This window comes from Emydura macquarii, unplaced genomic scaffold (genome assembly GCF_026122565.2).
Source record: "Emydura macquarii macquarii isolate MOO-44397 ecotype Brisbane River unplaced genomic scaffold, CSIRO-AGI_Emac_v2 contig_1253, whole genome shotgun sequence".
In the NCBI taxonomy this organism is placed as follows: Eukaryota; Metazoa; Chordata; order Testudines; family Chelidae; genus Emydura; species Emydura macquarii.
In genome coordinates this window covers 68,278,528-68,295,392 of record NW_027131390.1, presented here as the reverse complement: position 1 = coordinate 68,295,392, position 16,865 = coordinate 68,278,528, and the positions used below count along the sequence as shown (strand labels likewise).

General features: G+C 37.8%; 1 protein-coding gene across 1 annotated transcript in view; it reads left to right on the top strand.

The window, feature by feature from the left end:
• The window catches only part of DNAJC10 (DnaJ heat shock protein family (Hsp40) member C10), a 37,766-nt gene extending 27,327 nt beyond the window's left edge, over positions 1 to 10,439 (top strand). The window contains exons 19-23 of the mRNA XM_067549076.1: positions 2,218 to 2,271; positions 2,877 to 3,024; positions 4,622 to 4,741; positions 6,193 to 6,312; positions 7,451 to 10,439. Coding sequence (XP_067405177.1) covers positions 2,218 to 2,271; positions 2,877 to 3,024; positions 4,622 to 4,741; positions 6,193 to 6,312; positions 7,451 to 7,462 — 454 coding nt within the window. The 3' untranslated portion in view covers positions 7,463 to 10,439. The remainder of the gene's footprint in view (positions 1 to 2,217; positions 2,272 to 2,876; positions 3,025 to 4,621; positions 4,742 to 6,192; positions 6,313 to 7,450) is intronic.
• The last annotated feature ends 6,426 nt before the right edge of the window (positions 10,440 to 16,865 follow it).

Genomic DNA, 16,865 nt, shown 5'->3' with positions numbered 1-16,865 from the left:
TGGAGCCATTGATCACTATTCGTTGAGCCCTATGCTCTAGTCAGTTCTCTATCCATTTTATAGTCCATTCATCCAACCCATACTTCTTTAACTTGCTGATAAGAATACTGTGAGAGACAATATCAATAGCTTTGCTAAAGTCAAGGTATATCACATCTACCGCCTTCCCTACATCCACAGAGCCAGTCACCTCATCATAGAAAGCAATCAGGTTGGTCAGGCATGACTTTCCCATGGTGAATCCGTGTTGACTGTTCCTGATCACCTTCCTCTCTTCCAAGTGCCTTAAAATGGATTCCTTAAGGACCTGCTCCATGATTTTTCCAGGGATTTAAGTGAGGCTGACTGGTCTATACTTCCCTGGATCCTCTTTCCTCCCTTTTTTGAAGATGGGCACTATATTTGCTTTTTTCCAGTCCTCAGGGACCTCCCCCTGTTGCCACGAGCTTTCAAAGGTAATAGCCAATGGCTCTGAAATCACCTCAGCCAGCTCCCTCAGCACCCTCGGTTTTATAATACTAAAATAGTGCAAGAAATTAATTTAGTTTATCTAATAATTGTTTGGGGTTCCTATGTTTTATGATCAAGTTTGCCAGAGGTTTTCATGAGCAGTGTATTTATTAGTAAAATAAAAGTGAATTATATAACTTCAAACAAGTGGTCCTTCGCCATGTGAAAGGTTAAATATGTAGTTAAGATAGAACAGTGTCATAAATTTTCCAGTCCATTATCTTCTGCAGAAAATATCAATAGATCTGACTCACTGTAAATACTTTAGTGCAACCTTAACTTTAAAAACAGAGATTGGTCTGTGTGTAGATATTATATATATAAAAATAATCTTCCTTGGCACGTGTCTGATTCAACATTATAGAACTTTTGACCTCACATGTCCAGCGAGACCATTCACCATATCATTTCTTTAGGACAATGATAGAAAAATGCTTAGTAGTAAAAAAAAGTACTGCTATGGAAAATGAAGTCTGACCATTTAAAAAAAAAATAGTAATAATGCTCCACTTTCTTGTGATTCATGATAGCTTTGTAACATCGAACACTATATTTATAACCCTGGCACCTCAGCAGCCAAGTGGAATATTGAAGAAAGAGGTTAGACTGAATTGGGAAAGACTCATGACTGTTTATACAATTGAAGGGTTCCATAAAATGTTCAATAATAGTAAATTATGTAGACTGTATTAAGGGGTGCCTAATAGGCTGCTGAAGCTTTGCCTGGTGGACTGCTTGTGATGCAAGTTGATTTTATTCTTGTTTTTTATATAAATCTCTCCCAAAACACGAACATTCTCCCAGAGGTGTTTTATTCCCCTACAGTGTGGGGAAAATTTAAATTTCTACCTTTAATAATGTCAGATTATACAGAAAACAGGAGATTGTAATTAAGAAATATTTAAAATATACTCTGGGGATAAATAGGGCCCCTGAAAGAAATATCACTAAGAACTAAAAACTGTTCATAGGGACTATGAATTTATATTTTTGTAAAGTAAACTCTCATACAGTCTAGGATTATTAGTTTCACTAATTTATTTTAAAATTCCAGTGAAAGATGTTTTTAAACAAACAATCCCCGATAGTATTTACAGTCCAAATAATACATCTTTGGGATAGTAACTAGCTTGTTTTCATTGTCCTAGCTGAGATAAATGCAGAAATGAATAGAATGAAAAGTAAAATTAGTTTAAATTGTTTCCATTGTAATAATCAAATGTAACATCCTCAGTAACATAGGTTAACATTGATTTTTTTTTTTACTTAGTTCTGTTTTCCACTTGATCATGTGCTATTTAATTGTCCCACCTTTATTTGATTTAGCAAATTTATTTAGAAATGTTACCAAAGACACAATGCTCAAGTCTTTTAGCTGACAAAAGTCAATTTGACTGAAGTACTAAATTTAGTTAATTCTCCTTTAATTCAACATAACATAGGATCGATCCTTCCTTCTCTTCATGTTCTTCTCCTTTACAGTGTGTGTCATTGACTTGTATTATTCAGACTTGAAAATAAAATAACTTTCAGTATCTAAACTAAACTATAGTAGAAATATATTCTAAAATGTATGCAGTCAAATTAATTGTATATAAATTTTCAAGAATAAGTTATCCTGGGTTCTTATTTAACATCTCTACAAAATCTTTCAAATCCAATTCAAACTACTATATAATTAGTATTTTCTTGTGTGTTCTCTTATAGTAGTTACAATGGCTGGCACAGGGATTCACATTCGTTAAGAAGATGGGCACTTGGGTGAGTTATTACATTAAAATTGTTCACAAGCTAGCCCAGTGGTTGTGTCTAGGAGAAGATGGCATCCAGATACCATGTAAACAAGCATTTGAAAAAGCTAAATAGATGGGCATGTTGCTTTATAAGACAGATTCAGGAATTTCTGTACTCTGTTGGCTCAAGCCTTAAAAGTATTGTTTAGAAGGTATTCTTAGTTTCCCACAACAGTGAAGGTAGCATAAATATAAAGCATTATTGTAGTCATGGAAAACAGCTCTTTGACTTCCCAGATACAGACTAAATGCCAAGCTGATGTCTTCTGAAGGAAAGAAGGAAGATGTCTATTGAGAAAAGACCATTCACATTGAATGGACACAAGTCTGCCCTGCCCACACTCAGATTAGACCACATCCTCAGTTTTTGGTTCAGGAAGGGATGAAATAATGCTTAGATGCCCATACTTCATGTATACCAAAGGGACTTTCATCATAATAGTATTACAGTGCTTATTTACATTTCATTATAGCTGTTCCCTAATTTCTTGAAACCCTCTGTAGTGTAACTGGAATTTGAACATATTTCAGGTTTTTAATATTTTATTATCAATGTTTTTCCCCTCTTCCCAGATATTTACCTCAAGCGTCTGTAGATCTGACACCTCAGAGTTTCACGGAAAAAGTTTTGCATGGGAAAGATCATTGGGTCATTGATTTTTATGCTCCTTGGTGTGGCCCTTGCCAAAATTTTGCTCCAGAATTTGAGATGCTAGCTAGGGTAAGTTTTAAATCTATTGACACTAGCAGTTTGTTTGCTTTTGATAAGTAGTAATAATATCTAGTTTTCATATAGTGCTTTTCATCAGTAGATTTACAGCAGTTATATATGCCACTGCCATGAAGTAAAATATTTATTTCAAAACTCTAACTCTTAGGGTATATCTCAACAGTGAGTTACCATGCAGCAGGCCAGGGTGTGAATCTACAGTGCATCAGCTTGCCACATGGTAACTCGTGGACAAGCCCTTCATTTCCCTCTCTGTTTCCTCGGTATCTTTAGGTACTTGCAGATGTGACTGGATAGAAGCTCTTCTCTAAACTTAGAAAAATCACGTCCCTCTTCCCTGTAAAGGAAGGGGACCATAATACCTCAGTTTTAATTTCTAAGTATTTATTTATAGGCTTGCCACTTGTGCTCGTCACCACAGTATCTAAGTGCTTCATGTACAGTGATGACTTTATCTTCATTACCTCCGTGAGGTAGGGAAGGATCATCTTATTTTACAAATAGGAATCTGTGACACAGGCAGAGTCAGGGACTTGTCCAAGTTCCGAACCGATATCTGTGGCAGAACAAAGAACGAAACCCAAATCTCCGTTTAGTGCTTTAGCCTTCCTTTGGTATGTACGAAAAGTCCTAGCAGTCCATGCTTTTCCTTCATGTCTTCATAGGGATACCAATTGGTGACAGCCATGCCTACCTGACCTCCAAAAGACCATACAAATTTGAAAGTTGTAGGGATGAGATTCTGTACTACACCTTTCAAAAGGAGTAGCACAGAACTTGCAGACCAAGACTAAGGGGTGGCTAAAGTGGCTTTAAGTTACCTTTGCGCCCTCCAGATTCAGGACTACTGTAGGAGATATAGTGGCTCCAGCATGATGTAAACAGTTCTGGGAGAATTTCTAATTCACAGCAATCCCCTGGGGCTGCCCTAAGGGAAGTACTGTGGCGCCACTATGAACACACCTCTCCCATATCCTTGGCACACATGCTCCTGCATCAGGGCTTATGTGAGAGTGCTCAGAAGGCAGCCTTTATGGATGTTTTTCTGTGTCTGCAGCTCTCGTCCTAGATCTTTCAGTTTGTAAAATGTTATTCAGGCCTTTATTTGTTTACTGTTTTTTTCCTTCTTTCAGGCTGGGTAAAGATTTTGCTTAGTATTTTCTCACAGTTTACAAAACAGCAATTTCATCATTCAGATCACACCACCACCTTGTACAGCCCATGATGAAGTCTACACCACCAAATTCTCATTGATATTTTTAGCATGCTAGGTAGATTAAAGCTAGCACAGATACATCTACATGAGCTGCAAATTACATCCCTAGTTGCAATGTGGACATAACCTAAGTCAACAGGATTTAGGCTTCCAAGTGCCTATGTTAATTTTAAAACTGGCACTTTAGGCACTTTTTAAAAATTTTACCCTTTTATCTACACTTGGTAGACTAGATGGACATATTCTACACCATCCTTTTATGTTGTGCGTTTTTCCCCACAGTACCAATTTATAAAAAGTTATCAGACTCGTGTGGAGATTTGAAGTTTGCTTGATCTAGTGGGATTTCTAGTAAACAATTTTCTTTTTTAGACTGTTAAAGGAAAAGTAAAAGCTGGAAAAGTTGACTGTCAAGCTTATGGTCATACCTGTCAGACGGCTGGCATAAGAGCTTACCCTACTGTTAAATTTTATCCCTACCAGGGAGCAAAGGTAAATATTACTTGAAATATTGTTTCCATTGTGTGAACCAATGAGGGGAGGTACTGCTGCTTAACTGGTTTAGCTCCACTATTATTTAAGATTGCATAGTGCTTAATTTTGTACTGGAAATTATATGTTGAAGTATATTGTAGTTCTTATTTCACATTCTGTCAACATTTATAACCTAACCTAAAGGAAATGAAACATTAAAAATTATTGATGCCTTTTTAATAAACTTGGAATTACTGTAGCAGCAAAACACTAAGGTAATTAGAGATAATAGTCATTGTGTCTGGTGGGAAAGGAAACTGCTATCTAGACAAATTGATAGTGCAAAGTAAGTGAAAATTGTAGAGCTAAATGGGCACCAGATTTTTCATTTAGTGAGAGATGCCACAATTTAAAACAATGTTTTCACTTCTAAACAGAATTAAAGCAACAAATTTCCAAAAATTGTGGTCCAGTTTAGTTTGGTTTAGTAAAATCAAACATTTCATTGAGTTTAATTTTTTATTTTATACTCTATACAAAATTGAAAAAGTTGTGTCAAAACAGAAAATTGAAACGTTATTTTGAGATTATTGAAAAATTGTTTCAAGTTTTCTTTCCAAATGAACTTCAGTCAAAATTGACATTTCCACAAAATATCATAGTTTTGACAAATTGGCATTTTTCAATGAAAAAAACTTTCCATCACAAAATTTCCAACCATCTCCAGAAAATTGCCTTTTTCATTAGAAAGCATCGAGCATTAATAAACTGCCAAGCTATTGTATGGCAAGATCTGATTTTTTCTTTTGTTTTTATATTTAAGAAAAAGTGTTCAGTTTTCAATACTTCCTAATGACAGAACTGATTCTTTCAGTTCTACTTTGCATTTACAAACAGCCTCCGTTGGGCAATATTAAGAGCATGAATCTGCAAATCCTTTCCCTTGCATCTCGTCCATACTCACATAATAATCCCTTTCACTCCTATGGGATTTCTCTGAACAAGAGTTTGTCAGCTCAGACCTGTGGTAAGAGACTTATTGAATGTAGATAAACGAGTGACAGATTTATTCAATATGTATTCATATTTTATTGAATAAATATTTGATGTAAGTATCAAAAGTATTCTAGCTAAGCATTAGAGTTTTCCTTAACATGCATGTTATATACACACACACAGTTTTCTGAGTCTTGAAAACTAGAACCCAGTAGTAGTTATTACTGAAGGAGTTGACATTTTTTGCTTCATCAAAATATTTAATCACATTTTATTAATCACAAACTTAACAAATGCCTCTTTTTCTCTGAAGAGTGATATTCACCTCATTTGGGTGTTTGAGCACTGCATAGGGCCTTGCACTTGTCTCCAGAATGATTGTGAATTCCACCCAACAGTGACCAGATCTATTTCTCTTCAGTAGAGAAGGCATAACATAACATAATAATGTACTCTCTTTCCTGTTTTTAAAGAAAAATGTTCTTGGGGAGCATATAGACAGCAGAGATGCAAAAGGCATAGCTGATCATCTGACTGAAAGATTAAAAGTTATTAAAAATAAAGGAAAGAGAAAAAAATCTTCTAGAAACAAGGTAGGAAATTTGTGTCATATGGCCTTTGTGAAGACATGTATTAATGTAAAGAATAGCTATTTAAATTTTTATAGCCTTTGATCTTTGTCCATAAAATGTTGTATTCTTTATATGCAGTCTTGCTCTAGTTAGTTTGTGCGAGTGTGCTGTGCCCATCCAAACAAGAAGAAAAGCTAAGTGCAGAGGTGCTGCCACAGAACCAGTTAGCGTCCTCCCTGAGGCTATTTTTTGCACCATTCCTGCCAGTCTAGTGCAGCTTCAGAAGACAGTCCCAAGGGGGCCCATCCATTAGCTGGGGTTAGTTGGAAAGCAGTGTGCTTCAGCCAAGTCCCTGATACTGTGTATGGCTATTGTGCAACGTCATCCCTGGCTTAGTAGAACTAGTAGAACTTAGTAGAACTTAGTAGGCCCTGGTTTTTGTTAACCTAGGGCTTGGGCATCTACACTCATGTGTAACCCTAGATTAGAAATTGTTGAATCCTGAGTCCCAACCTGGGGCTCCAGAGTCTACACTGCATTTTGCGGGTCTGAGTCTAACCACCCTTATCCCAGACTTCCTAGTGCCTTCCCAAAATGTGGCCTCTAGTTCTTTGCGAGTGGTGCAGTGTGGGAGGACTTGACTGTCCAGAGGACAAGGAAGGGCGGTCCATGATAGTGTGGGATACTTTTGGCAGGCTCCCAGAGCACATGTTCATGGGGGCTGTGTCTACATTGCAAAGCAATAGGGCTTGAACCCTGGATCTCAGCTTGAGTCAGGCTGAGACCCTCCACCCTATAGGTCCCAGGACCCTATGTCAGTGTGATTTGTGTGTAAATAGAATGGGGCTTAGGCTTGAGCCTGAGGTTTGAACCCTGGGCTTATACTGGAGTATAGACTTACCTGGAAGCTAGCAGGTAAGGGAACATGGTACAAAGGCACATTAGCCCAAGACTAGTATTTCTGTGCTACAACTGGAGGGAGATATTCTTTGAATACATGGCAGGATTAAATGTCACAAGCAGAGTTTGCTAAATGTTTGTCCAGCCAAGTTATGGTGTTAAAGAGCTAGTGTAAGAAATGTAAAATTACTGGTATGAAGAAAAAATACAGATTTTTATCAATGCTTTGGATTTTAATTTTTATTATTATGATTACCAGGATGAACTCTGACTGATGTTGAAGATGGATAAAAATCAAAGAATACCAAAGTTGGGACAAACAGAAGGCATCATGATGAAAATATAAGTTAGACTAATGATAGGGAAACAGAAATGAACATTAGGTTGAATTCATTTGTCCACATGAATTCTATAAAACTTTGGGGAAGGAGGTATTCTGTTGTGGTGGAGGGATTCAAAGAATGAACCTGGGAATAGTCTTGCCTGCCCCACTTGCTGATATATGAAGTTTGTGTCTCCTAATCAAGGGCTTAGAGTTGGGCAGTAGTGGGAACTGTATGTTTTTCATCTCTTTCTACACACTCCACACAATTGTTGCATTCAACCTGTGGACAAGTGTGCAATGAAGCCAACCTAACTTGCATTTTCACACAGCAGAGTGCAGTGTCCCTTCTTGAATGCTGAGGAATTGTCTAATGTCAAATGTGAAGGAAAAATAATCTTACCTCATTACCATAGTTTAGTTCTGGGTTTTTATATTGTAGTGATTCACCAAGCAACCAGAAGTTGGATCTATAGAATTATAGAATCTACATTGCACCCAGATCACCTTCCTTGTAGAATATTGCCATATTTTACCAACTGAGATGACTATAAAGTGTTGAAGAGCACTGCAGTTTTTACTCATCTCAACAAATTAGGATTTCAAAACTCAACATTTAACTCAAATACAAATTTGTGTTATACCACTGAAGTGATCCTGTGCAGAATTCTCAGCTTCTTTTATAAGTTTTTCCGGTTTATCTTGAACTCAGAAGAATTTGTGCGGCACATAATTTAACTTGTTTTGGTATCACCATTGTCAGACCCCACACACACACACTTGAAAATCTTCCTGAAATATGGGCCTGACCCACAATGCATATTTCCCCTTTTTGTACAAGTGTCTTGTGAATTTTTACTTCTTCATAATGAACATTTAATATTGTTCATCTAGACACAGTTATTTGTTGAAACATTCTCATTAACTCCCATTCTTTGGGCTCACTGTTTTTAAAAATTGTGTACAAGCCAAAGAAGGATTCTACATGCACCATTTGCACTTAGCCAAGTTTAAAACATTTTACATTTTAGTTTTACTGGAATTCACAAAAACTGTCTACTGTGACTCAAACTTCTTTGGGGGAAAAAAATCACACTGAATCTTTGAAATGATTTACTCTTTAATAAAGTATAGATTAGCCATTTCCAGATGAGCTTTTCTCCCCATTTCCCCCCATCCACACAGCTTTGGCATGATTGAATCTACTGTAGTTACCATAATGAGTACATTAGAAATTCCTAGATGTGCTGTCCTCACTGAATAATTTATATTATAAATAGAGTACAAGACACATGAAAACAAAAAGTGATTCAAGCCAGTCTGAGGCACCCAAACTCAAATAATTTCACCCCATGTTAACAGTTACTTATATTGCTTGCAGGATATCTAATATATTACCAGCCATGGACCCCCTTTTCCCCCGCAAAAAAAAAGTAAAAGTAAAACATCTGTTTCTTTTATCCAAGAGACCCTTCCACACTCAGGAAAATGTTAATGTATGTGACTTTCATACAGTCAAATTCTTTTGTCCTGCTCTTTGTTTAACTGCAACCTCATTTCTCACATTCCATCACCTCCTCCCTTTCCTCCAGGGGATGATGTCATAGTTACACATTCTTGGATAATACTTTTGGAAGTCCATCCCATCAGAAATACAAACACTAACAGAGATGTTTGGACAGTCTTCCTTGACTTGCAATTAATAGTTCCAGAAATGCTAGGACAATAAGTATGAAAAATTCACAGCATTCTTCTTGATTAAAGTAATGGGAGTGTAAGACCCTATTGGCTTAGTTGGACTGTATCCCTTTAACACTTAGGTTTTTCTTAAACGATCATACAGATTCAATAATATTCCCTCCCATATTAGTCCTTCCAAACTAATGTTAATATGGAAATAGGACACTGTTGTGCCCATCAGAAGTGTCCAGTTCACAGAATACCAATATTTAGCAAACTTACAAGTCTAAAGATATGAGACCTCACCTCATAGATTAGGAGAAATACAAAATGGGCTATGAGGAGGCAATTTTGTCTAAGTACAGATGATAAAAATGGTTTAAGATTTCATTTGATGTGAAGAAACTTGTGTAATAAGTCTAATCGGGAAAGATTCTTGCCATATGCCACACCTCTAAATTAGTATAATTTCAAGACATGAAATGAAACAAAAAGTTTATATACTATTTTAAATTTTTAGAAATTTGGTATTATTTTTTTCTACCCTCCAACACACTATGCTTGTAGTTTAAAAAAAAAAAAAAAAAAATTTACCATGGCCTGCTGTATATTTTTAGAATTTTGCAAGGTTTCATTTGCCACAACACCCAGACTTAATTGGTAGCTGTGCAAAATACTATTCTTACATTATTTTACTTTATTTTTAAGGCACATTTACTTTCAGTTGCTAATATCACAGATATAATTTTATGCTAGTGATCTGTAATTTAACCAATAGTTTAAATGCATTATTCAAAACACTTGCAATAAGAAGATCACTAAATAAGAAAGTCCTAATTCTACAAGCTGTAGGATAAATTGCAGGACACTGGCCCTCAAAGTAGCATTAGGGAAGTGTGTCAGGACCAGTCACTCTGCTGTAAAAGTCAAAATAAATGGAGATGCTGAAGAACTCCTAGAAAATGGAAACAATTTTTTTCATAGAGAATTAAATTGACAGTGAATGCTCTTTCATACAGAAAAAGCAGACATTTCAAAAGAAACTGTGTGTAACGGCTGTTTGATATTTTAAAGTGCAGTATTTTCATTAAAAAAATCTTCAAAATAGCACACTTGATAGCCTATTTGTATATGTACTAAAACAACAGGGAGATGAATCACGATTAGTATATAAACCAGAAGCTCTGATTTAAGGAGTGATGTTCAGGGGTTCCTTATTTTCTCTCTGAAGAAACAGACACAATAAAGCATGAATATTACTCCTCCCCATGAGCAACATTGTTTCACCAATATCACAGCTTTCTCCCTCTGTGGAAATGTTAGGACACCCAGCCTGATGATTCTTCAATTGTTTCCTCTCTAAACAACATTCAACACCCCTTCTCCTGTACTCAATCTACCACCAGTGCTGCACAGGATGGAAAGTGTGATCATCTGGGGTGCAAAGGATTTCTTTGGCTGGAGTCCAAGGAATGTCTCACAGTCAAGCCAGACTAGGATGAGCACTCTCTGGGGCTTCTGTTGCTGAGGTCACTGGGGGTATTAAGTCAACAATGTCAAGCCTGCCAAGTTTCTCACATTACAGACAGCAAATGAATACAGCTGGGCTTCTTCCCTCCCCTACCCCCACACTATGGAAGTGTATGTGCATGAAACAGGTGGTGCAGCCTGCAGTGTTAGGGGTGAGACATACCCAAGATGTGCATGAGTTGTCCTGACCAATAGGGAGGCATTGTGTTTTGGAAACGTGCCTTTGGCTCATTGGATCATGTTTGTTTTCATCAGAAAAGGTGTCTACTGCAGAGCTAGTTAGCTGCAAAAAAGCAAATTGTCATTGCTGACTAAAACAAAATTATCTGCCATGTTTTGCTCCTTGAATCTTTACTGCTGCTGTGATATATAAAGGAAGGCAAATTATGGGTTAATTTCAGGCATGAGTTGACTTAGTAGTGGACCTGGTTAAAAGAACTTGTTTTGATGGCTAAGCAGAACAAGTTTTATAATCTAGACATCCAAACTTTAGCCTTAAGTTTGATTTTCTAATTATAAGCACATTTGAAGTTTGATTAATTCTGGAAGCACTATATCTCTTTTTCAGTAGCTGTAAAATCAACCATAATTTATAATAAAATCTAAAATTTCTTAAAGTTTTGGAGTTTGGTGGGGGAAAAGGGTTAGAGGCTTCTGCTCAAACCATTTGTTTAAAAAAAAACATATTTTGCCTCCTACATCAGCAACTTGCCAAGTCCTAATAGTCTCAGCTTTATGCCAGCGAGCAATACATCACGTCATCTATGCTGGAATCCATTAGTACTAACATTGTTTCCTTCATTGCTTTCTAAAGCATGTAGTGCTTGAAACTAAACAAGTGCTGCTAACACTGAAGTCCAGATTTAGAAAGGTATTAGGTGTCTTTCAAGGGGAATTAGGCACCTAACCTGCTTAGGTGCTTTTGTGAATCCCACCACACATTTATCTGATTCTTTAGGCACCTAAATGCTTTTCTAAATCCGTCCCATTATACCATTCACTTCCCTTTTAAATTTTCTTCCCCATTCATGACTTGACACCCCCCCACCAGGAGTTTATATATCAACTATATGTAGAGATTCTTTACCTGAAAGCCTTACATATCTGAGCCAAGTCCATTACACCTTGTATGTTTTCTCCAAGTTCCAGATGCCAAGTCTATTAAGTATACATAATATGGCATTAGTAAGGCTTCATAATTAAAATGATACATTATATTAACTGAACAAGCTCTTACTTTGTTTCGTATGCTTCTCAGGTAACATTTTAAGACCTATTTGTTTGAGCAGTGAATATTTAATGTAATTGAGAATTTGGCAGCCTGCATATGCTGGTAGGATAGCATGCAAAGTTTTATTTCTTTTCATTGAATAATCTGATGCACTTAAGAAGTGTTTTTCACTGGAACATGGAAAAGTGATGAGGAAAACATTTTCAGAACATTTTCCCGCATGGGAGATGGAGGACTATACTGAAGCATAGATTTTAGGTACATAGTATTACAATAATTTTCTATGGATTAAAGATGCATTTGATGCACTCCTGAAAATGCTAATCACCACTATGGATATTGTTGGCTGGAAAATTTCAAAAGAATGTGGAGGAAGAAAATGAAATATCTAGTTGAGAGTATGTTGATTACAGTATTCGGAGTTGCAGACACTATAATAAAAGTGCCTCAACCATTATCATCACACCCGTTTTCACTCATTATTAGTAAGAGAAAGTATTAAATAGTTGCAGTGTGGGTGAGAAAGTTGAGGAGAACTTTACGTCTGTATTTTCTGATACTTCTGATTACATTTGCATACTGAATGAAATTGTGATCCCACTGAAATAAGCGGGCCAGGATTTGGTTTAGATTACATATGTTTGATGTGGCTGTACGGGTGCATAGTGGTTCTTGCCATTTGTATGCCCCACTTTCAAATATTTTCTTCATTACACAACCATTGGAAGAGTGCAGGAACCCAAACTTGCTAAAACTAAAGAAGAATGTGCCCCTGATTGTATGATTGTTGCTGACTTAGTTCATTTCAGGACTAAGATCAGCTGCAATGAAAATACAGGAATAAACACAATCTCTTCTAATAGAATTTACAGAGAAATACAGTTCTTGCCCTCTGTGCTAGTGCAAACAGCCTTGAACACCAAATACTTTGGGCAGACATATTCAGTTTTGCCTCTGAAGTCAGGAATCTGACATTTTTGTCCAGTATAAACAAGACAGTGCCAACAATGTCATTGAACTTGGAGAACAAGTTTGCTCTAGTGGAAAAAAATATTACTTGGATAGGTGATAGATATTTTTGTTCTTTGAGAAAATGGAGTTAGAGGCTATGCTTATGAATATAAATACAACCCCAACCAGGTTCTATATTGTAATCCATTCCTCCCCCTCCCCCCCCCCCACACACACACACCATGATAGCTAAGTGCATGCGAAAATATGCTGGATAGGACAGTGTGGGATTACTTTAAGGTAGAGACAGCCAAACTTTGTCCCACTGAGGCTTAGTGACCTGAGCACTCATCCATAGAAAATATGCTGGGACCCGCTTTATCAACAGACTGTGGGCTAGATTCTCCCCATACCACAGCAGATGTGAACTGCTCTACTGGTGCAAGCCATAAGACAGTTTAGCAAATAAAAGATGAGCTTTGGGTAGCATACAAGTGGTATAGTGGCTTCTACCTCATCCCCTTAACTGGCATACGGGGCATGAGTATATAGCGTCATTGTCCTTAGAGACTGCCAACTTCTGGCAGTTGGCACACAGAGCAGTCCTCATATTGCTCTAAACAGTGGACTGGACTAGTTCAGGGCAGCCCCAGGACTGGGGAAATGCAAAAGAGGCGTAACACCATCTTAAGACCTCTGGACTTTCACAGAGCACTCCTCAGCCAGAGGCAAGGATCAGAGTCTATCCCTCTCTGCCTGAAATGCTACACAGGTGGCTGTCAAAGCTATTGTAAATCGCTGAATTTCATATGACCACACCCAGTTTAAAAAAGAAAACTGGAGCTGTAGCTAATGGAAAAGTGTGATGAATTTAAATGAATTAAAATCTGTCTCATCCTACACCAGCTCACAAACTATCATATTTGTTAACCTGCTCTGGCAGGGTAGTCTTTTGTGTTAAAGTTTGTTTGGTTTGGGTTTTTTTTTTACATGGGTTTCCTTTTTGTGTGTCTGTGACAAAAGGAAACCCTGGGATAAAGTCCTGACAGAACAAAAGGAAGTATGCAAACTCTGGAGAAAAAAAGAATGGAACGCTTAGCATATTCACAGACACCGTCATAACCAAATTCCCATATGCTGCAGAGTTAGAGCTGGAATAAACTCTGGATGCTTCAGTGGGCCACAGTAAAGAAAACAGATGGAGTACCTTGTTTCCCCAACTTTTTTTTAATTTGGAGCGGCTCGATAAAACACCTGAGAGACTTGAACAAAACTAGATGCATAAGAAGCCACTAAGTCCTTTGTAGGATAGGTCGGCATTTGTAGACAGGGCAGCTTGATAACAAATCCATCCTGATCTCACTCCTACCAGTGATGGCTGGTGTAGTCAGTACCAAAATGTTTTCAACATCCGTGTTAGAACGCAGTCGAGACACCTGCTGTTTTGATCAGACGTGAAATGTCTTTAAAAACACTCCAATAACAATGCTGCGGAAGCAGGTCTTTGCCAAAACTCTGATGTCTGACACCACATGAGAGAGAGAGAGTGTGTGTGTGCGCGTGATTTGATATTTAAAAAAAAAAAAAAAAAAGTTCTGACCCAGATCCTCAAAGGTATTTAGGCAACTACCTTCCACGGGGAATAGCTTTGAGGAGCTGGGCCTCTGACTTCCCTGAAAATTACAGCCACCCAGAATCATTAACATACAAATAAACTCCTTTGGCCAACAGCCTTCAGTAATCAAGCGGAGGTAACAATTTACCTCAGCCACCAGACAATTATAATAGAAAAGCTCCCCAGACCCAAATCACACTGAGGAACATACCCCTGACCCTTGCAAACAAATGGCCTTTGCAAACATGCCCAGGATCATCATATTCAGCTATTCTGAACCAGAGATGGAGAGCGAGTTCCAAGGCCCTCATTGAAAATGCCCTGCTGGAATCCCCCTCTCTTAAGTGAGGGAAATCCAGCTCCAGCATCTCTGCAGCTGTATGTCAACAGCTTTCAAGTAGGTAGATGCTCAGCTAGTTAGGGCTTTATGAATCACACACCAAGAGACCAACCAGCAGCCAGTGCAGACCCCTCACTAATACCAACCATGTTTTCCTTCTCTGTTTTTCAATCCTGGAGTGGGAGGTAACAAACAGAGCTAGAGTATGAATTACATAGAATGACATAACAAATAAAGGCCAGCAGGTGGCAGTAAAGATTCAGGATATGGTTCTTGTGTGAGGCACTTGAAGACATGCTTACAGTCTGGGGGCGAAGTGTGTGAGGCACTTGAAGACATGCTTACAGTCTCAGGGCAAAGTATGTAGCCTTTTGTTTCTCTTAAGTAATAATAAAATACTGTTTTCTCCTGCCTTCAGACTCAAATGTACCTTTTGAGCAGAGGGGCAGCCTCATGTCTACACTATACTTCTTAGTCCTCAGTCCGTATGATGAATGCCAATGACGTTGGTTTATGATAGTTTACTCTCAGCTACTTCTCATACTATTCTGAAATGAGCTGATATAGACTGTTGTAGTTTGAAAATAATTGATGAGCACTGACTCAGATCTCACATTACTTAAATAATCAATCTAAGCTTAACAGGAGGAGAAGAAAACACCATATGATCACCCAGTTTTCCATAGACCCTTAGCAAGTGTTCCCAGGATCAATTTGAGAGCATCCACTAAAAGCTAAGTGGAAAAGCATTTCTCCATTGTCCATTTGATTTCATCCTTCCATCCTTGCTACTCCCATTCCTCTCCCCCACCCCCAAAAATCCAATTCTCTAAATCCTTCTATGTATGGTCATGAATCAACAAAAGCATTAACCACAACAAATTGAGAGAAACTGTCAGTTCTCATTGGGCCTCGATCTGCAAATTGTTACATGAACATTCCTAGCTGAGTCACTCGGCCTGCTTCTGAGAGTAAGAGTTTGCCGGATGAGTCCCACTGGGAGGGCAAAAGGTGGGAATTTTTACAATTAATACCCTCAGTTCCTGCCAAATACAAAGAGGTAAGGAGGTCGATCCAGATTTTGAGAGCAACATGGGAGAAGCATACATCCATCATCCACTACAAAGGAAGAGGGGGAGGGAGAGAGAGAGAGAGAAAGAGAAGACAAACAAGGTGGACTTTTGTCTAGACTTTGAAATGGCCATGAATTGATGCTCTGGTTTTGGCTACCAGTGAAGAGTTGAGAGTTCTGGTTCTCCATACTTAGGAAGACCATAAAGAAGGAAGTTAAGGTAGTAGGCACAAGAGCAGACGTGAAAGCACAAATATCTTCTGATGTGTTAACAGAAGTGCCCAAAACTATGGATTTAGGGTTAAATATTTTCTGCATGTTTACAAACCATATCTCTCTCAAATACATCAAAGGCATCTATCACCTTAATATGTAAGGGTAGATAACAGAGCTAAATGCTTGGTTCTGTGTTTTTATAAGTAAATTCTTTCAAGTGAATTTCTGAATAAAGTGTCTGCTTAGTAGGTTTCTTTGCCAGTGCATCTGCATCCTGTTGTGACAGTGAAGTGTTCCAGCATCCTGATATGGAATTTATCTAAGAAATGTTAAGGAGAAGCTTAATAAAATAAAATATGAGAGGGAAAAATTGCTTCCATGGTCCTGTTATTTTCTGCAAGGTGTCTATGAGCCAGTGGTTTAATTACATTGTCTCAGAAATACTAATGAGTCCCTTTTATCTTCTATATCTATGTAAATAGCTGAAATTCCATACAATGGTCACATCAACAAGCAATAGACCACTTCTTTTTTGGATAAACAGTGAAAGCTGTAGATCTTCAGACTGTGTAACAACAAACTCCTTCTGTAGCATGTTATGTCTCTTCATCATTAAGCGTAATTGGTGACAAAGCTTGATTGATCACTGTTGCCCTTGAGCTGTCAGAGTATTATCTCAGTGTGTCTTTTAGGATAAAACGTGGGGAGGAATGTGTG